General features: G+C 42.3%; 1 protein-coding gene across 2 annotated transcripts in view; it reads right to left on the bottom strand.

Annotated features, from left to right (window-relative positions):
- Positions 1-20,777, bottom strand: part of slit2 (slit homolog 2 (Drosophila)) — a 91,960-nt gene extending 71,183 nt beyond the window's left edge. For both annotated transcript variants that reach the window (XM_073476954.1, XM_073476945.1), the window contains exons 1-4: positions 20,569-20,777; positions 19,663-19,734; positions 16,796-16,867; positions 7,833-7,904 (exon numbers count right to left, since the gene is read on the bottom strand). In XM_073476954.1, the coding sequence (XP_073333055.1) occupies positions 7,833-7,904; positions 16,796-16,867; positions 19,663-19,734; positions 20,569-20,777 (425 nt within the window). The remainder of the gene's footprint in view (positions 1-7,832; positions 7,905-16,795; positions 16,868-19,662; positions 19,735-20,568) is intronic.
- Between the last annotated feature and the right edge of the window lie 2,584 nt (positions 20,778-23,361).

Here is a 23,361-nt window from a genome sequence, read left to right as displayed (position 1 = left end):
CGCCGTCACTGCTGGCATGTCCATTATCCTGCAGATCTCATCGGTTGACACGGATGCTCCCTGACCTTTCACCTGTGAGCTCTGAACTCTGACATTCACACACCTCGGGCGACAGGTGATTAATTGAGCTGCATTCAGGAGACCAAACTGAGAAACATATAAAACGACGTGCATTTGTGTGGAGATTATACAAGATACTTAGCAATGAATTAGCAAAAAAATTGACATCTAATATATTCAGTTTGTCAGGTTTTAATTCTTAAAGTTTAGAAGTTTTATGGGAATTAAAATCAAGATTTCATCAGTTGTATTTTGAAAGTATTTAACAGAGAGGTACTTTTTTAAAATGTTTTTATGACTAAAAGTTGGGTTATGGCCACAGCAATTCCTATTCACTCCAAAATAGATATTTTATTCACAAAAAAAACCTTTCTCTGTGTACCATCTGAAGCAGTTTGCTTGTTTGAGAAATGTTATATACTTGTGTGATTCTTGCACTTTTGGGGTTATCTGTTCATGGCTGAATGCAAGTCGCTTCCAGTGTTGTATAAAGTAAAGTTATACTTGAGTAAAAGTTAGGATATTGTGTTAAAATGTTACTTTGGTAAAAGTGAAAGTCACCCACACAAATAGCACTTGAGTAAAAGTCTTAAAGTCTCTGATATTAACTGTACTTTCTTATCAAAAGTACAAGTAAAAGTAAATTATAGATTTATTTACATGTATGTACAGTATGTAATGATTACTAGTGGTCAACTCATTATCGACTTGGCTGATTATTCAAGCTGATATTCAGCATCTCTCTGTTTATCAGACTCAGTGTTTTTTTTTAATCTGATTGCTGATAAACTAAAATTAATTTGAACATGTGCTACTTTGGCTCTGATGCAGCATGTGATTTGCAAAGTAACTAGTAAAGTAAGTAAAGTACATTTACTCAGAGACTCTTCTTAAGTAGACTTGTACTTGAGTATTTCTACATTTTAAACCACCTTCACTAGCTTTAACATTAAAGTGATGAACGAATGAATGCATCCATAACGATAATATCATTATTTCTGAAATATGCCATTCCACATAATGAGTGTTTTTACTTTGTGTACTTCAAGTATAATGTGAACACTTTTACATGACTTTTCCTTGCCATAGAGTATTTCTACACTGTGGTATTGCAACTTATATATCATAAATATTACATACAGCAATAAGAGAAAAATATAAAAGAAAAGTTTTCCTTTTACTAAATTAACTCTGTCACATTCCAAAGATTACATCAGATCAGATTAAATGTTGTTGTCATTGCAGGACAAAGTGAGTTAGTGCTGGAACAAACAAATGGAGGAGAGGATACTCAACTTGGAACAAAGAATAAAGGAAGGAGAACTTTGATTTATGTGTGTTAGTACAATTATGTTTTCCCCTTGAATAACGAGTTTATGATTTAATGTTCTTTTTTATGTTATGCTGTCATGTTGTTGTTGCCAAAGCACAGCTGTGATATGTCTGATGTCTTTGTTCAGAGAGGACAGTGGACTCTGGTCTGCAGACTCTCTGGAGCTGGAGACTATCCTCTGATTAAACCAGGGACCACACAAAATTATAAAGACCTCAGAAACATTACAAACTACAGCCTCAAAATGACTCTTAAACTGAATCAACACCAACAGTTTAATCAAAAACCATTTTAATATTCAAAAAATGTAAGATTTATTGAACGTATGTTGTATTTAACTAGGTGTGCCTAATAAAATGGCAACTGGAGTGTTCTGCTATTCTTTGTATTACTGTTTCCAGTTAAAATAAATAAAGGTCACACACACACAAACACACACACTTCCTGGGCCCATTCAGAAACAAGTTAGCTCTAGCCGTGGTACAACTCAAGCAGGGCGTTTCATATCTTTACATTCTGTCTGAATAACATAATCTTTTGTACCAGTGCCCTCTGAATAATGCCAGTTAGGCTTTGGCAAGCCCTCTCCGAATCGCTCCAGAATGAATTACAGCATTGTGTTGGGATCTGAATGGCCAAATCACTTCTTAGGAATGAGTGGCCTTGAGCGATTCAGATAGGCAGTCATGTGATTCATACGATGGCAAGCGAGTGAGTCACTGACACTCAACACCTCAACACTGTTGTAACTGTCGGTTCGCACTCAAGGTGATTCATAATGTGTACACAGAGCACACGGAAATATGTCAGAAAACACACAAACTGGACCACGAGACAGGAAAATAAAAACACCATCCTCATTTTGCCGTTTGGCTGGATATGATCTGTGTGATCCAAGAGTGCTAACGAAAACATTTCTGGGACAATATGTCTTTGTATACGCTGAAAAGATCTGAAAAGAGCCATTTTCTTGTGTGTGCGTGCATCGCTGTGCTTGTGTGTGTGAGAGTTTTTATATCTGTTAAAGTGCATTCAGAGAAACCGGAGGGGGCAGGAAATATTGCTGAATGGTAAAGCGATGTGTTTGTGCCAGTGTGTGTGTGTTTGTTCGATAGAAAGAAAGAAAGAAAGAAAGAAAGAAAGAAAGAAAGAAAGAAAGAAAGAAAGAAAGAGTGAGAGGAACAGAGAGAGAGAGAGAGAGGCCCATCTACAGACGCCTCGGGCTGCAGAGGCTTAACTTCATTTCCTTGGACAGACATAATGGCAGATATTTGCATATCCTATGTACACAAAGTCAGTGGCCGACTATCTTCTCATCCAATACACTGTGACTAACCTTGCTACCAGCAGATACTGATCTTTTAGAAGGCTGCACCCCAAAACCCAAATAATCCCCTTCAACATACACTGGAATAACCAGAAGCAGGAGTTTAGTTTTATCCTGTTACACTCCTCCTGGACATCATGAAAAGACAGTATGGCCTTGAAATAACCGCAGAGTTATAAAAAAAAAATCTACAGTCAGGGTTCAGGCACAGCTTCTACTTGCAAGGTGCACGGAGGCTGCAAGCAGACGCAGAAGATCAAAATTCCAGCAAGACTTAGTTGTAATCTTAGTGTTGAGACCAACTTCATCATGAGACTGACATGTTTCTGCCTGTGGCCCTTCAACAGGGCTGTCACACAACACCTTACAAAAGGATGTCTTAATAAGTCTGAAAGGCAAAGTAATATCACACAAGCACAATGCATATCAGCTGAATACTGAATATTTTGCTTAACTGAGCCAAAGTAGGCCCTTTTTAACTCCAAATAACACCGCCACTGAACATAAAACAGCAAATAGACTTCTCGAAAAACATAATTGACTAAATTAATTAATTAATGCTAAATAGATGTTATTGCTGGAGGACGGGGTTATATTCTCTGTTGAATGAATGTAGGTGACACCATACTTGTTTTGTCAGTACATATAGAAATTTTACAATTTATAAGAAAGCTGATATTTTAGTCTCACTCGCAGGGGCTGGCCACCATTTATTTACTCTAATACTCGTATCATTTCATTGTTTTTGTGTTGTTCGACGACCCAGACGGAGGCCATGTTGTCCTACATGCTACAATTGTTTCATTCCAGGATTAAAAAAAAAAACTCCCTGCATGCAACAGCTGTTACAAGTTTAATTTGTCATGATTTCTGTTAATGAGAGGGAGGAGATCTCCCCCCTCCTCGCTCCTATAAATCACCTCCTGCTTAGATCTCCTGACTGGAACATTCTTCACCTTTGACCTCCGCGGGACTCAGAGGTCGTCGTCACTGTGGCAACTAAACCGGCCGACGCTCTCTGTCTTAATTAAAAAGCATTATTTACTCAGAGAAAATTTCATTTTCTCTACCTTTGACCCCTCTTTTCCTTCTCCTTTCTCCTCCCTCCATGTTAAATAACTGTCGACACGCTGGGAAAGCCCACATCTTCTGCGCTCTTGTGACGCATTGTGTGAGCCTGTCGTCGTCTCGGCCGAGGTGGTACGTATATATGTGTGTGTGTGTGTCTGTGTGTGTGTGTTAAGCTCTCACAGAAGACAAAGCCACAACCTTGGAGGCTGCTAAGCAACAATGCTGCCTGGTAAAGCCTCATCAGGGCACCGTTTAGCAGAGGATTAGGGACTATTACACACACATAAACACACACACACACCAAAAACGTAGCCTCATCAACTCATTAATTCAAACCCCATAGTGCTTTAACTCAGGTTTAATGTGTGTGTGCGTGTGTGTGTGGGTGAGACCTGAAGTTCAGTCATTCAGCTCTCAATCATGTTGACTCTCCTTCTCAGTGGAATGATGATGAAGGACCGAGGCACAAATAACCTTCTCCATCTCTTCATCTCAAGCAAATTAACACAGCAGAGCCAAACTCTTAAGACAAATGCACCTCGAAACACACACACACAAAAAGACACACGGTGATAAAGCGACCTGGAAAACTGTTGCTGCGGGACACAAGCGGCAAAATAGCACACGCGCAGTCGCACATAAACTAACACTGTCCCATCAATCTGGCCTCACAGTCAAGCATAACCAGACTTTTCAGCTGTGAAAGCAGTGACCCATTCTGTTATCCTCCCATCACCCCATCCCTTCATCAACGCCTCTTTCATCTCACCCTCTTTCATCTGCTTTCTGTCCAGCAAACAGGGAAGGGAGAGAGAGAAAGAGCTGGCAGGGAGATGGGAGAGGAGAGGCGAGGAAATGCCGCACAAATGTATTTGTCCACCTTTTGTAAAATACAAAGTCAGTTAAGAGTTTACATAAGGCATCAAAACACGGAGACAATGGAGGCAAAGAAATGAGACGGTAAATGGAACGTATTAAAAGAAAGGAGAACTCATAATGAACAAAAGAATATGAGTTATAATACAGTGACAATTAGGTCTGTGCAATTAACTGACATAATGTCAAAACTGCAATAAATGCAATATCCAAAATCACAGGAGCAGCATTTTTTAGAAAGAAAGATACAAATTTAAAGCTGATTAAACTGAACAAAAGTTCATTTGAAGTGTTAATGGACAACCTTTCCCTCCTCGCAATTCTAAGTGGTATCATTGTTGGCCTATTCTCCTTGGAGTAGCAACTACTAATAACAAACAGGACAAAACGTGAGTTCATTCATTCATTTAGTTTGTAATGAAGACATGAAAGCAGCTAGAAATATTGCCAGGCAGCCCGCAGGACTGGATTACCAGTCGGCTTCATTTGCACGGGAGATTTCGTGCCCTGTGGCAGACAGACAGAATAGCATTTGAAAATGAGGCTTATAGGAAGCCACTTGAAATGATGATGGTGTTGTTATTCTATAGCCTCTACACTGTGCAATCAACATTTACTTCATAATGACATGTTAAAGCAGATAACTTGTCTATTGCCTGTTTAAAATCATCAGGTTTGTTTCATTTGTGTCCAGCCACCAAAATGATCATTAAGTTGAATCAACGCCTTTTTAAACATTTTAAAGTTCATGAAATTTGAAAGTAATAATTGCAGGACTGTAATAGACTGCATTAGTTTTAGCTAGGTGTACCTAATAAACCAAGTGTAGGTATTAATGTGCTGGTTTGTCGCTGGTATGATGTCACCTTCGTCTTCGGCTGCTGTTCACTCATTCACTACTGAATAATTAACTCGATGGCGAGCAGTCAATTGAGTTTTCAGACAGTTATGAGTCATCATGTCGCGTCAACACTGACAGCTGTAGAGTCACACAACATGAGTTTGAACATCCATAAAATGCAACACAATGCATTGTGGGAGGCAAATAGAGGAGTGATTTTTACTTTACTGCTTCTCTTTCATATTTCTGTGGTAAAAACCTACATTACCAACAATGCAACTTAGCTAATGAGTGACATCACTAGAGGGAATTTATCAGATGACATGCAGCTTCCTCTGGAGCCAGAAAATACTTTTTTTTTTTTTTTTACATATGCAGTATCACTCCTGAACTCCCATGAACACACTTAAATGTGTAAAATTGTTGAAGTTACCCTTTAAAAATAAACAGGTGAACAAAATTCAGACAGAAATCTGTGTTTTCTTGTGTTTCTACTAAAATAAATGACATATCTCACACACCAGTTGAATTTAGCCCTCTAAGCCCTAAACCACGGTGCTGAGCAAAGGTTAAACAAATCCAGTAAATACTCTCTCTCTCTCTCTCTCTCTCTCTCACACACACACACACACACACACACACACACACGTACACAGATTTTCCAAGCCCCGAAAAAGTGAAAACATAATTTTCATAATAGCAGGTTGAGCAAGTGTTCATTTATAGCCAGACTGTTGCAAGAACCGGAGTTGGTCCAGTTCACACATACCTTCTGACCTCCATATAAAACTTAACAAGATTCCACTTCATAGGCTCTTGAGGTTTCTTGTGGTGTTTTCTAAAAATACAAACACACTATAGGGGGCGTAGTAAGATTTAATATTGAGCAAACAGCCCTAAATACTATTTGCTTCGGCTCCGTGGTTGTCGTTCATTCTGAATGACTTCCATACGTCTGACAAATCAGCATGCAGCTTTGTGGCTGCAACGGCGCCAGCTTGGCAGTTTCTTTCAACGCCGTTTAAGAAATTTTCTGTTGATTCTCAGAGTTTTGTTTCTTTCTCTGTGGATTTTATATCGTACTACAGTGTGTATCACTGGAGAAAAAAAGCAATTATAACACGACATTTGCTGAATGAAGTGAAGATGTGCAGCCAAGAAGAGACCCTGTGCAAAACAAATACACCTGGAGAGAGCTCAAACACACACACACACACACACACACACACACACATAGAGAGGGCACTTGTCTGCGACAGCTGAGCAGAGAGCAGTATATCCGAGTTGTATTTTTACCTCGGCCCACACGCTGAGCAGAATGCCAACTCTTGGCCTTGAGAAACTCTCTCTCTTACACACACACACACACACACACACACAGTGGCAGAAACACAGACGCACATGCAGACACACACCCTTAGACACGACAGGTCAAGCCCAGCCAACCGCCGTAGCGGCCGCAGAACATAAACAACTTTCACACACTCTCTGAATCATCTGAGCGTTTCAATATTGTCTTAGATAAATATATTCAGCCGCACATATAAATACACGCAACCATAATTATTCCCTGGGACCACGAACGACCATGACGGGAAGTTAGTTCCCACAGTTTCAGCAGCGTCGCAGCCCAGCCCTACAGTCCTGGAAATCCACAGCTCGGTTTACAGTACAGACGATCGGGCTTGTGAGTGAAGGCCGGAAGGTGGAAGGTGCCCGACGACAACAAACACAGCAGCTCGCTGGTTTGGGACGTTTATGTTCTGTGACTGAAACTGTGAAACACAAAATGTAACCTCAGAAGAGAAACCTGTTCCTATGTTTCACTGCTTATACCTCCCTTTGGTCTCTCTTCTCCATCCTCACACACACACACACACACACACACACACACACACACACACACACACACACACACACACACACACACACACACACACACACACACACACTCACTCTCTCTCTCTCCCAGTGGGCAGCAGCTGTTGGAGTGCTAATCTCCATTAGCTACTGAACTGGCTTGTATGGAGAGGGCCACATAAAATCTGTTCTCTCACTCCTCTCACTCCCTCATCTCAGTGAAACAGCACAGCTGCATCATTTCTTTCTCTACTCTCCAACGTCTGCAACATATTTCACCATGTCATTTCAAGTCATAGTCGACGACCTATACAAGCTTGTGGCGACACACACGGACACACATCTCGGGCCTTCACTGCTTTGCTCTCGTTAAACCGAACACATGAGAAAACAAACACGTTTCGGTTTACAATGCGGAATCATTGAGTGATGGATAGAAAAAGAGAAATCAAAACAGGACTTACAGTCTGTAGAGCTTCGTCGTTCCCAGGAAAAGCAGCTCGGGGAAGACGGCCAGATTATTCCGATTCAGGCGCCTGGAAAAACACGGCATAAATTAGGGAATAAGCTCTACCTAGCCCCTTCCAGACAGTGTGGCTGAGGCGGTTACATGTGTGTATAATTAGCTATTTTAAAGTGAGATTTGTGTTTCCTGATCTTCATATCAAATTATGTTATGGTATTTTGATTGTAATGCAATTCAGTGCAGTTGAAAGGAAGCATGAGAGAATGAGAAGATTGATGGAGACACAAAACACACACATGTTCAAAAACACACTCCGGGTTACCCCTGATTTAAGGGGTACAACATGGCTGCCAGACAAACAGTGAACTCGAGAAGGACGAAGGGAAGGCAGGGGGAGGAAGATGAGAGAAGGGGTTCGGATGAAGGGAAGTCAGGGGGAGGAGGGGGGCACTTTTTTTTGCCACAAAGGCGGAGGAGAGGAGATGATGTGGGAAAAACAAACAGGCAGTCTGGCCGGACTACCGAATGTGTGAAAAGGACCCCACTGAGTAAACAAGGCCCTCACAGGGGAAGAACTCACAACAACCCGTCATCACACACACACACACACACACACACACACACACACACACACACACACACACAAACACACACACACGCACACACACACACACAAACAGAGGAGTTGAGAGAACTCGGGTGAGTTTAATAATCTGGGTGCGATCATTTAACCCTGGTTGAGTGGAGTGAAGAGGTTTGTGTTCCTGTGTGTGTTAGTGTGTGTGTGTGTGTGTGTGTGCCTCGATGTGAGTCAGAGGAGAGCGAGGCAACTGAGTGACACAATGAGAGACAGGCTGCTGAAACAGTTTAACCCTGACACACACACACACACACACACACACACACACACATACACACACACATTGACAGGCCCAGAGACGGATGCTGTGCTGGCTGCTACTGGAGGAGAATGAAGAGAAGGAGGCCGAATGAAGAAAGAGTGACTTTTAAACTAGTAAGAAAAGTGCAGAAGTCCTGACTAACAATTCACAGTTTGCATGATTCACACACACAAACGCATATTTATCCCAGAAAAGTCACAAACTTTACTCAAACACTCCAAACATGTCACCGACTCCATTCAAAACTCTCTCTGCAAGTCTCTGAATGACTTCTTCCTCTTAACCCTCGTCTTTCACCTCTTTTCGCTTCACTATAACCCGCCTTGACTTAAATAACGTCATCCCCTCTGTGTCCATCTTCCACCCCACAAGTGCACAAATATATGAACGCGCCGGCGCACATGCACGCACACTCACACTCCACAGTTACATCAGAGGGCCGCTTAAATATTTAACATCCCGCAGAAATGATGTTTCTAAATTATTCACTCCTCTTCCGTTAACGCCGGGCTCTGGCGGCTAAGAGCCCCACGTGGTCCCACCAAGGGGCCCACTCCTCCTGCAGGTCCTGCCCAGCCATGAGCACCCGTTAGTGGGCTAGACCTCCCCTGGGTGAGTGCACGGACTGGTGCTGGAGGTGGGGAGGAGGGAGGAGGACAGAGAGGGGGTATGAGCTCATCCTCTTAAAATAGATGCAATGCTGTCAGACTAGGAGACGGAGAGAATGAAGTACAGGATCAAAACCAGTCTGCTTCCTCTCAGGTGGTTAAATGCACTTAATTAATTTGTTCTTAATGTGAGTAACTGTGATTTTATATTATTATTATCATGTTATCAGCTTAAATGTTACATCTTGCGCAGTTTATGTCATAAATGTAACAGGAGAAAGCTGGATGATTCATGGATTTTATGAATGAGTCTCTTCATGCACTCTGCATCGTTTTCCCGCTTTAATGTTGTAAATGCATCACAAAGGACGCAGAGTAAACTGGGTACAAACATGAGGGACTGCAAAACAGCATGCATGTTACAAACTACCTCAGCCAATAAAACAGCTCAAGAAGCTACAAGTCTGATGAAATCACTCATTCGGCCACTAGACTTTGATTAATCTGTTGATTATTTGTATGATTGATTGTTTGATCTGTAAAATGTCAGAAAATGAAGAAACAAATCACCCAGCGTGACGTCTTCAAATTACCTGTTATGCCTGACAGTGAAAATCCCAAATATATTCAACTGACATTGATATGTTAAAAAAAGAAAAAAGCTGCACAATCTCATATTTCCAAGCTGGAACCAGAAAATGTTTGATATTTTTTCTTGGTAAATTACTTACAAACCTTAAAATTCTTGTGGATTAATTTTCTGTCAACTGACTAATCGTTTCAAGTCTCCCTACCAAACATCCTGAAGAAGGCAAGACACAGCAAAATGCTGAACTAAAAATAAAAAAGCTGGTATCATTGTTGAGTGTCCCAATTTAAAGTGGAAATAGAACGTTCCCTGCTACTGTCGCAAAGACAACCAAATCACTAGCAACTATCAACAACAACCGACAAATGTCAGTTCATTCCTTCATTTAGTCTATAATGGAGACATGAAAGCAGATAGAAATGGTGCCAGGCTGCCAGCCTGTACGCATCACTAGTCAGCCAGTCAGTGAAAGCGATGTTTATAGTGAACCAATCTAAACACTGATGGTGTCACTATATTATAGGCATTCTATATTCCCTTTATCACCTTTATCAGTTTACAATGTTATTTTAATCTTGTTGGTTGTTAATTGGTGGAAATGGCAAATCACTTGAAGCTGATTCGGATTAGTTTTGTTCAGTGCACAGCTGTAGCCAATATCAATGTATTTTATCCTTTCATTTTTTTTAAGCTAAGCACTATACATATGTATTTCAATATAGGCACTAGGCGTGGGCGATATCCATAATTTTATAGCACGATATTGTTCCGTCCAAATATCACAATAGATGATAATATCATTTAATTTATTGGTATTTTATGTTGATTAGTAGTATGAATTGTATGAATAAATGAAGAACTGAGAGGTTGATATGCTACATCTTTACTGCTCCCTTTGCAGCAACACATACAACACTTTTAAGTGGTAAAATAATATTAAACAAGAACTTTTAAGATGGAACTTGAGTGCAAAGAATGACTTAACAGAAACATAACAGAATAACCTGGTGCAGCAAGTCTGTCACTGGTTCCCTTCCCTCTAAACTCAAGAGAGCCAGCCAAGTGATAAATAACACTGTAATAATTAAAAATTAAAAATTTAAGTACAGTCAGAGCAGTGAAGAGTCACACAGCTGTTCGATATTGAAAAATATTGCTTATGATGGAAAATATTGCAATATTTGGTAATCTAATATCGGCCCAAGCCTAGTTGGTACATCAGTAAGTAAATATGTCACCGCTCATACTGTTGTGACGTAAACTGCTGGTTTATTGACTGTCTTCAGTTCGGTATTACTAATGTTACTTTCAATTCAGTTTAAAAATTAACTTATGTGAGAGCAGCTCATCAGCCACCGAGTTATCAAATAATGATCATTTCTGTGGCTGTAAAATAATGTTTATGAATGTTGAGCTGCACTCGATCACCAGGGAGAGGAAATCCACTGCTCAAGGCTGCTAATTCAGTCAGTGACGATGGTGATTCAATACAGTCAGGACAGCTTGAAGATCGTGTTAAAAGATTTGTTCATACACCTAGAAGCACTGACTGAAAGCACTGACTGCTTCTGACTCAAATAATCTAGTCGTCTGTAGTGGTTTAGTGGTTTGTTTCTGGACCTGAAGGAAAGTCTCTTTGTGTGTGTGTGTGTGTGTGTGTGTGTGTGTGTGTGTGTGTGTGTGTGTGCATGCACATAAACACCCTCAGAGTACTTCCACAGTCGTGTTTCATTAGTCAAAGTCTGGCTGGAAATGAATGTAGTAGTCAGTGGTCGGACGTGTGAGAGTCGCTCCAACAAGCTAATGTCACACTGCGGCGTGGTGATAATCCCTGCAGTCATAAACAGATGCTGGAGGCCCACAAACCACACAGTAAATACACACACACATTCCCACAAACACATGCAGTGTGCCAAATCTTCATACATACATGCATACACACACACACACACACACACAAAAGACAGAAACACACACACAGTCCTAACACCTCAGAGGCTTGTAGATGTGTAGCACTACAGGCTCTCTCACTCGGGCTGGGAAGGAAATAACAAACCACCTCAGAAACCAATTATTACTCCACCGATGCCACTGCTGCCATAATACACTTTTTACACTAACAGCCTGTCACATATACACACACATACACACACACATACACACACACACACACACACACACACACACACACACACACACACACACACACACACACACACACACACACACACACACATAAACACACACACACTCATTGCTGTTACCATAGTTATAACCAAAACCTTGTGTGGACATTTCTGCGACCCTGAGAAACTTCCTTTAATCTGAAACCACTTGAAACTGTGTGTGTTCATGTGAGTGTATCCATTGATGAATTGTAACTAAGTACATTAACTCAAGCAATGTACTTAAGTGTAACTTTGAGGTACTTGTACTTTACTCGAGTATTTCAATTTTCTGCTACTTTACACTTCCACTCAGCAACATTTTGGAGGCAAATATTGTACTTTTTACTCCACTACACTTAATTGAAAACTATAATTACTAGTTACTTTGCAGACTGCATGCTGCATCAGAGTTAACGCAGTTCATTTTTTAATTATTTGTATCCACAATCAAATAAACAAAAAAACCAACAAAAAAAACACTGATTCTGATAATCAATTTACTTTTACTTGTACTTACAATACTTAAGTACATTTCATGCCAGATACTTTAAGACTTTGCTCAAGTACTTTTCCTATGGGTGACTTTCACTTCCACCACAGTAATATTTTAACAGGATATCTTTACTTTTACTTAGTATGACTTTTGGGTACTTTTTTACAACACTGTGTGTATCTACTCCGACAGTTAGTCCATTTGAAGTGAACCATCATCCACCAAAGATTTACACACTAAACTGTTAAAAATTAATAACAAATTTCATATCAACCCTAAAAACAGAGCAAAGCAGAAATCAAAACAAAATCTTCTCCACTGAGCTGGGAATTCCTTCGCTCTCACCAAAAGTGTCACATGCCCTCAACTTTGAGCATTTTTACTTCCAACTGCTGTTTACCAACAAATATAACAAGTGTCGGCGGCCGCAGAGCGCAGCACAGCCCGGCAGAGACATGGGGAAATCTATCACAAATTACTTTCCAAACGCGACTGCTGTAGTGGAAATGGCTGTTTGTGTGTCTTCACAGTGCAGATAATTTCGAGCTCTGCTGCTCAATAAAAAAAAGAAAACATTTGAGGCTTTGCCCTGAAATGATCAGCAAGAACAACGTTATCACTCACCGGCTTTAGAGCCAATCATTTAGCCCTAATCCAGTGCTTTTCTTTGAAATCCATATTCAGCTTTGTGCAATCACTGTTAGAGTTATCTTCAGCAGCATGATCGCTTAGTTTGAGGTTTCATTATCTAATTTGTAATCACTACTGATAGACATATCTTACCACCTGTAATCAGTTTTACAATTACTCATCTCTGTTAAAATTATCTTTGAAAATGTGATCACTCAATTACAGGCTAATTATCTGAGGCTTTATATCACTGCTTCTCTCTGAAATTATTGTCTCAATGGCTGTAATTACTGTTTTGTTCCTCTCTGCATATCTGTGGCTGTTATCAGCTTCAATCTCACACTTTGAATTGGATAGTGGCTGTAAACCAGTCGAATGAGAGGATCAGGATCTCCTCTCTTTCCTTTTCTTCATTCACAGAGAGAAAGTGAAGAATGTATGACACTATATGCAATACAATAGAGGGAGAGAGAACGAGATGGGTGGGTATGGAGGAAAAAACACGAGGACTGAATGAAAAAAAGGTGTGGGTGTGTGTGAGGAGGGGCTGAAATCAAGATAAAACCAGTACTGACGGAGCAGCCTTGTGTAAGTTAATGCGCATGCATGAGTGTGTCCATTCCTATGCATGTGTCTGTGCACGTGCACGTGTGTGTTGTGACATGCCTATCTCCTCCACACCTCCACCCCTCCTCCATACCCCCCAGCTACTGCCCCACACCTGACCCCACCCTGCCCATCCCTGCAGGGCCTGTCGCAAAAAGAAGGGGATGAGAAGGGGAACCGTTTTCCACCACGGCGGGGGGCAGTCACTGTGGATCCGTCAGCCCAGCTTAGGGCCCTCTCCTCTGGGCAGTGGTGCCCAGCAGGCCCCCTCCAGCCCCCCATCGGACGGAGGCCTTTGAAATGAGCCCCCAGACTCCAGGCTCCGGAGACGCGCCTTTGTCCGGTGGCCGCGGGGGGGCATTGATGACTGACTCCATCTTTGTGTTTGTGAACATGCCACGCCAGAGACGCTGAATTACAGTTGAGAAAACCCTCGCGAGGACAACAGAAAACAGCCATGTTGTGTCAGAAAGTGAGCCGCTGTCAAAGGTGTTTGTTGCCGCCAGAGACGAGAAAGAGAGACAAAACAAACAGTTGACTTCATCAACTATTGCTGATCACAGACGAGACTAATATTGCATGTGCAAATGTGTGTTGAAGCCTGTTTTGCTCACGTGTATGCATGAGAGACTGTCTTTGGTAATTGCTATCAAAGTTTACAGTTAAAGTCAGGCCGTGCAGTGTTACATATTGCCGTCTTTGAGAGAGTCTGAGCTGCAGTCTGAGCAGGAATTCCCAGATCTGCTTACCCGGACAGAACCCAGCGTTTGTTGCATGAGAAACACTTTCAGACTCCCTATAGTGGTCCACAGAGCTCCTCTCTCTGTCAACAGAGAGCAGCCGTAGTGCAGCAGAGAGCGGAGGAAGAGCAGGCACGACACACCCGAGACAAGAGCAGCCGGGGAATCACGATATTTCATCCTTTTCATCCCAATGACTCCTGAAGAATTTATCCAAAACAGCTATCAAGAAGATTAACACACCTTCATTTTATTTTGCGCCATATGTACGTCTGTGTGTGTCTACAGGTATGTCTGTGTTTTTGTAAATGTGTGTGTAAGCAGCGAGGATTTTTATGTGTCTTTAATTAAAAGCTTGCGTCTAAGCCTGCTCAGACTCTGTCACAGTCTGCTGAATTCCAGCGTGTCATTGGCTGACGGTCAGGCCACATAACACACAAACACACACACATATTATATACGGACAGCTCGCACGTCGAACAAAGTTGACAGTCGACACAATGGACACATCAGCAGTCAGGGGTCCACATCCCCCTTCTGTCTTGCCCTCTCACACACTAACCAGGACTTAATTATGCCATAACTGCCTCAGGGTTGGATGCTGAATACCAGTGATTCCAGGCCAGTGCCATAACAACCTTTGGCTGCTCCTCAGTTGCTGCCCTGTGACTCATTTTCAAAATTTTCCTCTTGGACTGAGATGTTGGCAGCCACATGTCATGACGATCAGGTTGTGAAGACATCCAGATGGAGGGGTGGAGGGGGGTTTCAGAATAGTTTGATGAGCTTAAACATGGTTTAAATCTGATGTCATGGCCTTCAAAGTCACCAGGTCGCAACCTAATTGGACTCTTTTAAGAGACGTTTATTTTCAATTTGCTGCGCGTTTGTTGAGCTGTACAAAATATTTCTTTTTAAATAAAAGAAATGCATTGAAATCTTTGGTCAAAGACATCCTGCATCAAAATACTGGTCAAAATACACTGGCTGATATGAAATTGTAAGCAGCTTTGGTCAGTGGCATTAAGTTCAAACTATGACGCTGCAGCTACCTCTCTATAGTGTCAGTTTTGCATATGCAGAGCTCCACAGTCAAGTTAGCCATAATAAATATGCACTGCCCAGTTAGAAACATAAAGCTTTTTCACATACTGTATTATGAGTTTTGGACTGTTATGGTACGTGTCCACAGGGTCGCTGTTTGACGCGGGGCCACGCAATGCTTCCCAGCTTTGCATGCTTGACTAAAACAGGCTACAGCCTCCGACAACCACGCAAACACTCTCTGGCAGCACCTGATTGGACGAACGCCGCTGCTCTGGGATTCCAAAACAGACCAACATGTTGCTCATTTGAAAACCTCCTCTTATGTTACAAAAACAGCTCTGCGAAATGTGTTTCTGTAGACATTTTAGGCAAGAAATAAGCCGTACAGTTGCACAATCTGTCTTTTTTTTAACTCGACAATGTTTAGCTTTTACAGTTTGTCAGGAATTCCCAAAGGTGCATAAAGTAGCCAGACTTCAACTTGCAAATGAGGAGCGGGCAACTCTCTCAAAACACAACGCTGCCAGAATGCATTGCATACATAGACGATGAATGGGAGGCATGAAAATGATGGATCCTGTGGACACGTAACTTTAACGTTGTGTAACACATTAAAAAACAACATGGTTCGGGTTAAAATAAGTACTTAAGTTTGGTCACGAAGTCAAGTGACCTAAGTCAACTTTGACTTTTGGTTAAACATGGGTCATTTTGATGAAAAAAGACATCCTGACCTCCTGCATGGACTTGTCTCGTTCTTTAAACTACAACGCTAGAGGGCACCTAGAGGGGTAGATACAGCATCATCATTTGAAGGTTTGAGCCACTGAACAAACTGCCCTGTTTGATGCGTTGGGAGTGAGAAACAGATCATTGACACAAGCTGATGACGTCTCTACATCGCTACCATCGCCAGGTATTCGCGGCAAAATCTGGAATCCGTCAGATTGTGACCAAGATTTTATCAAACACATCTCACACGGTGTGACATGCAATGAGCTTAGACAGACGATAATGTTCCGGTGGCCCCACACATACAGTCGCACTTATCCTTTCATCTGTATCTGTGTCACCACATGTATGAAAAGAGAGTATCTGCTCGGTATGCTTACGTTTGTGTACAGAAAAAGGGTTAAGGCATAAAATGGCGGCCGCTTCGATTACAAAATGTTACTCACAGTCTCTCCAGCTCCTTCAGGTCCTGGAAGGCTCCTCTCTCGATGGTGCTGATTTTATTCTCCATTAGCTGCCTGAAGGAGAAACACCAGGAGAGAGTGAGACAATAAGAGATTGGACAGAGAAAAAAAGAGAGTGATAGAGAGACACAGAGAGTCTCTGTCAGAGAGCTGACAGAGCGATTTGTGCGATGACACCGTGAGAGGCCGAATAAAAAGGAGAAATGGCTGGATGGGGCCAGAGATAAGAGAGAGAGGAAGAAGAGGAGGTGAAGGAGAGCGAGACAGGGCAAAGAGATTGACATTGGAGAGAGCAGAGGGAGGGAGAGATGGAGAAGATAGGTGGCAGTGGGTGTGGAAAAGAAAGAAGAAGAAAAACAGATTGGTGGAGATGGAAAGTGATAGACTGTTGAAACAGCAAAAGAGAGAGAGAGAGAAGACAATCAGCAGCGGGTCGATAGAGACCCAGAATTGACTTTAAAACTGGCCCATCAGACGGACAGCGACTCATCTATCATCCAATTTACTCTCTATCTAACCACATAGCTGTGACTACTCATTCACTTACACTAGCGCAACTCCCCGAGGAGCACTCTGCTGACCAAGCCAAGCATCCACACACGCAAACACACACACATACAGTTTTCTAGGCTGTATGGTGGACACACATGATGAGCAGATATAGTGGCTTGTACTGTAAAATTATGACTACAGCGACTACAACAGCACTTAGTTGACATTTACCTCTGGTTTAATTCAATTAAGCCTAATCCAATATCACTTGAGAGCCCTGTATCTGCATTTTAAACCTATATTTACCAGTCACCCGAATACGCCTGATTTTTTCGTCAAGATCCGTGCATTATTCCCCGAGGAATTAATGAAAATGTTTTGCTATCTCGCAATGTTAAAGACAGTAAGAACAAATTCCTGGATCTGTCCCTTTATCCAGATCCGCACCAAGAGTTAATGTGGTCTATTCTGGGATGAGAGACCCATCCTCCATCCAAGTTTCATGGAAATCTGTTCAGTAGTTTTTCTGTATTCCTGCTGACAAACCAACAAACCAACCAACAAACGGACACCGGTAGCCTCCTTGATGGAGGTAACTCACAATTACATCATGGTTTTGGTTTTCAGTTTAGACGTTTCCTGTTTTATTTTGTAGCATTCATCCTCATGTGTCTTGTTACGACTTTCCAATTCCTGTCTTTGTCTCTTTCCCACCCTTTTTCTGTGTTTTCCCCTTAGTCTTTGTCAGTTCATCTGTTTCCCCACATCAATCCTGCGTCTCCTGCGTTCTCTGTTCTCCGGTCCTGTTTTGTTCTTGTGACTCTGTGTTTGCTCCTCATTTCCTCGTATTTATTTATTTATTTTTTTTTTTGCAGTTCCCTGGGTTTCTTCCTTGTTTGTACTTTTTTGGGTTTTTGTATTCCTGTTTAGTCTTTTGGATTTTCCCTAGCTCGATTCTTCAGTATTGTTGCCTGGCTTTCCGTTGCCTGCATTTTGATTTTTGGACCATAGCTCATGTTATCCAAGCTTTTGTTTCTTAAACTGATGTCAGGCTTGCATTCAGGTCATCATCTTTTTGTAAGCCAGAAAAAATCAACTGATGAATTGTTTAGCCCTTGAGATGCCAAAAATGCTCATAAGTCCAAAGTGACATCTTAAAATTGCTTTTTTTGTCCAACAAACAGTCCAAAGCCCAAAGACTCTTCATTTACTGTCATAAATGACAAATAAAAGCAGCAAATTCTCACATTCAAGAAGCTGAAACCAACCAATTCTTGATGTTTTTGCTGATATTTCATCAAATATGACCAAAAAAAGTAGCATATCGTCACATCTGAGAAGCTGGAACCAAGAATTTTGGGACAATTTTGCTCCATAAATGAGTTAAATTGATCATTACCTAAATAGTTGTTGATTAATTGTCTTTGGATCGACTACTCAATACAGCATTATTGTTTAAAAATGTCAAAAACAGGACCGAAAAAACTCTTGTTTTGACAGATACCAGGCCAGAACCCAAAGATTTACACCTGAGCAGCCAGAACCCAAAATCTGGGGGCACTTTTGCTCCCAAAATGACTCAAACGACGAGTTAAATATCAAGAGAACTTGCCAATGAATTGGTTTTCGATTGACTAATGACATGAACACAGGAAACAGCTCGGGATGAAGACTGGAGCACACACACACAGGCACACACAATTAAGGACATAATCTCTGGAGGAATTTCAACAATGTGTATTCCTCGCCATTCACTTTTAGCAGCTCTATAACACGCACGCGCGCGCACACACACACACACACAAACACACACACACACACACACACAATCAGAGCAGGCTATCCCTGTCCCGCTGTTAACCTGGATCCATCTCAGGTAAGAAACCTGTTCTCACACGACTCTTTCTTTCCTCCCTCCCTTCCAGCTGCATTCCTCCCCTCCGTGGTTACACCTAATGACCGCTATCTCTTTCCCCCGTCGCCCGGTGGTTAAAATAAGCCCCTCCTGACACTTCCACTGGCAGATTAACACGACAGCATTAACAGGTGCCACTGCTGCTGTGTTCAGACACATGCGGACTGAACGAAGCCGGAGACGCAGTGCTGCATGCGGCAGCTCCGGGGGCTGGATGAGCAGCCTGATGCTGGAGCACGACTGGAAACAGTTAAATCTGTGTGTGTGTGTGTGTGTGGGTGTGTGTGTGTGTGTGTGTGTGGGTGTGTGTGTGTGTTGTTGGTATTTTGGTGTTGAAAGTTGTTGGAATTGCAAGATGCTGCTTGTCAGGACTGTGCGTGAGAATATATGTTTTTTTCCCCCCTCTTTTGCTGGAAGAAAGAAAAGACAAATAAATACTTACAACACTCGCAGATGTCTCAGTCCTGCAAAATCCGCCTTGGTGATTTTAGTGAGGTTGTTTGCGTTCAGATCCCTGAGCAGAGGAGAAAGGACTGTCAGTGTGGGAGACACGATGTGTTAATGAAACAAGGACAGAGCAGGTGGACAGGTCTGCTGGAGGTGATGTTTTTTGTTGTTGTTGTTGTTGAAACTTGGTGTGCAGAAATTGAGATTTTCATCAAGGGGTCTCTGTCTAATAAAACACGGCCTGTTTCACTTGAAGCCCACTTGTCCAAATCCGTTTTTGATTAACTTGCTGGTCTCCAGACAGACCGATGTGGTCTACGGAGGCTGCGCTAATGCAACAGTGCGAAACCACCGACACAACCACAGCGGTGCCCCGAACTTCAGCTCCGCGATCACTTGTCACGTTCCCCTCACATTAAACACGAGCAATACAGAGTTTCTACAGTTTACACGACGCATCAGATGCATGCAGCTGCATTTACAGGTCCTGAGGTAGTTTCTGACATGTTAGTTCAGATGTAAAGCCCTGCGCTATTAAAGATGTGTCCCCAAGGAGAAAACTCCTCCTAATGCGCTGTCAGCGTGCAGTTTAAAAGGACAGAATACACAAAGAGTGTTATAAAAAAAATAAAAATAAAATAAGAACAATATATGGTGATCTTTTAGCCTATTTTTGGGGGGATATCACGTACGAGAAAGTGCGATAAGATTGCAGTAAACTCTTCAAACCTCTCCAGCTTTATTAAACAGGCTCACCGTACCTTCATTAGGAAAAGGTAAGCGCACACTTGTTCTTGACGCACACAGAAACACATCATATTCTGAGAAATCCTGTGCGCAGATTAAAGCAAACCTGCGCTGTTAGAGATCCCCCCCCCACACACACACACTCGGTACTTACAGTCTCTCCGCGTTGCGGGGTATGTTCCGGGGCACGCTGCGGAGCCCTTGGCCGTGACAGTCCACTGTAGTCCCGGTGCAGGAGCACTGGGTCGGGCAGGGCTGGCCGTCCGCTCCGCCGGACAGGACCAGGACCAGAACAGCCACCAGCAGCCCCAGCGCAGTCGCCGGGGAGCGGCCAGGGCCAACGGGGCTCAGAGCTCCCACCATCACTGCGGCAAGTGGGGGCCAATGTGAGACCCACAAAACACTGAGAAAATAGAAGGGCGTTAAGAAATAAAAGCCCTGAAATCCCCCGAAAGAGCTCGCACAACTCTGCACGCCACGGGATGCCGTCCTCTTTCTCGCTGTCCTCCCTTTTCAGACGTGTGCTTCTGAGATTTCTCGCTCTGGATTTACATTTGGGTCCTTTCAGAGGGGTTTCGATGTGTGGAGGCTGTGAACCGGGAATTTGGTCCCCCTGGGCAGGGAGAGAGGAGGTCGACGAGGCGGTGGACCGGCTCTCTGGCTGCGCTACAGCGGCGCAAACTTCCACATGTCCCCGGCATGCGGTGCCCAAATCCCCCCGGTGTGTGTTGTGTCTGTGTGTGTATACGTGCGGAACCAAGCCAGTGAAACACCTCGATCCTTGATCTGATCCAGAGGAACACACTCTCACACACACTTTAGTGCACACACACACATACACACACTTCAGGTGAGGCTGTCTTGGTTATTAATTCACAACACGCGTCCGGACAGAGAGGGAGCAGCGGCAGCGCTCGGTTTTTTTCCCCCCCAAGAAAGCTCAGCAGAGGTCACCGTGGTGAGGAGATATTGATCCCGATCATTTATCAATTGCCGGTCAGTGGCTGGGGTGTAGGCAATGTGAGGGAGGGAAAAAAAAGCCCCGTGAAAGACCAGCGCGCAATACTATAATCCAACTCTGCGTGGTGCGTCAAAGCGCTGCTCCCGGAGAGTGTGTGAGGGGGAGAGAGACAGAGAGAGAGAGAGAGAGAGAGAGAGAGAGAGAGAGAGGCAGAGAGAGAGAGAGAGACGGGAGCGGGCACGTCTGCTACTGCGTCTGTCCAGGCAACTCTCTCTCACTCTTTCACACACACATAAACACACACACTCTCTTTCTCTCTCACACACACACACTCACTGCGTTTTCCCTGAAGGTAGCAGCAGGTTTGCAGCGGCCGTCAGTCAAACAGCAACAGTTTGACCTCAGAGCGGGACTCTCTGCTCGCTGCAGTGTCCCGGTCACCTGATGTTTATTTATGTGGCCTCGGGAAGGCGACAGAGCTTCTTGGTGAAGGACAAAATGGGGAAAACCCGTCTGATTCGTACATGTCCACTGCTGGACACAGACCAACGTGCTGCATGCTAGACACACGTGTTGTGCTTTTTTTTTTTTTTTTTTGCAGGTGAGGCTTCTTTAGACGCATTAAAACACCTGTCCGATGATGGACGCACACTTGTTGATGAGCCCTCCACACGTACAGGAGCTGCACTGGATGGGACAACTCGAATTAAGTCACCTTCTCCTCTTTATGGATATAATGAGGTTTCAGTTTTAATTATCGTCTGGTGCAATATCAGCTTCATTCATTAAGAGCTAATCAAATTAATCAAACTGTCAGAAACTCTTCCTTCTTTTTGCTGTCAGCTCCTTTACTCATTTACAATATATACCAATGGTGAAAAGTAACTAAATACACTTACTCAAGTAATGTACTTAATTACATTTTTCTGAAGTACTTGTAATTTAATTTATTTACCATTTCCTGGTACTTATAATTCTACTCCACTACAATTAAGGGGCAATTATTGTGCTTTTTACTCCATTACATTTACCTGAGACATAAGCTCCACCTTTACCAGCTGCAGCATTAAAGTAATGCAGCGATGAAATGTAACTAAGTACATTTACTTAACAACTTGTACTTGTACTTTCCATGAGTATTTTCATTTTCTGCTACTTTATAGTTCCACCTCATTACATTTTGGAGGCATATATTGTACTTTTACTCAACTAAATGTATTTGATACTTTTAGTTACTTTGCAGATTACATGCTGCATAAGAGCCAAAGAAGTGCAATTTTTGAAAATTTATTTAGTTTAACGATAATTGGATTAAAAAAAATAAAAACAGATAATAGGCCAATCCACTGTATTCAGTATTTATACATGTGAATATGTATAATTTACTTTTACTTGTACATTTAATACCGGATACTTTCGGTTACTTTTACTCAAGTAAAATTTTGAATGCATGACTTTTCTGAGTATTTTTACTCTGTGGTATTGGTATTTTAAAAGTTGTGAGCACTTCTTCCACATTAATACATGCTATACTGTATATTTAATGCAGGCTTCAGTTGTTTTTAATTAGCATCACTATTTCAGTCTTTGTATTGAGCCAACAAGAGGTCAGACGTGTGGCTTGTTATTTGTGACTGTGGGCAAACTACAAACATGACATGACGTTACCATTTATGTCTCATGTTTCATTATAGCTTACATTTGCTGTGGCGGGTATTTCATTAACAGTTAAAAATAACAACAGCAGCTTTTCAGCACCACTCAGCATTTTGCCTTCATGCAGTTGCTACTCAAATGATTGACACGTGTAGAACTGTCACTGTCTGACTCATGCATACATTTTAAACTTTGGATATCATTTGCCAAAACAAGAGTATGAACTATTTTAGGAATATATGTATAGATAAAGAATTACATCAGCATGAAAGGTTTGTAGTTATTGTAAATCTTAAACGTCAGAGGTTTTGAACCCTTCAGTCTTGTATG

Source organism: Pagrus major, chromosome 1, assembly GCF_040436345.1.
Source record: "Pagrus major chromosome 1, Pma_NU_1.0".
Classification (NCBI taxonomy): Eukaryota; Metazoa; Chordata; class Actinopteri; order Spariformes; family Sparidae; genus Pagrus; species Pagrus major.
Note: the sequence above shows the minus strand (reverse complement) of the source record. Positions and strands in the feature narration are given on the sequence as shown.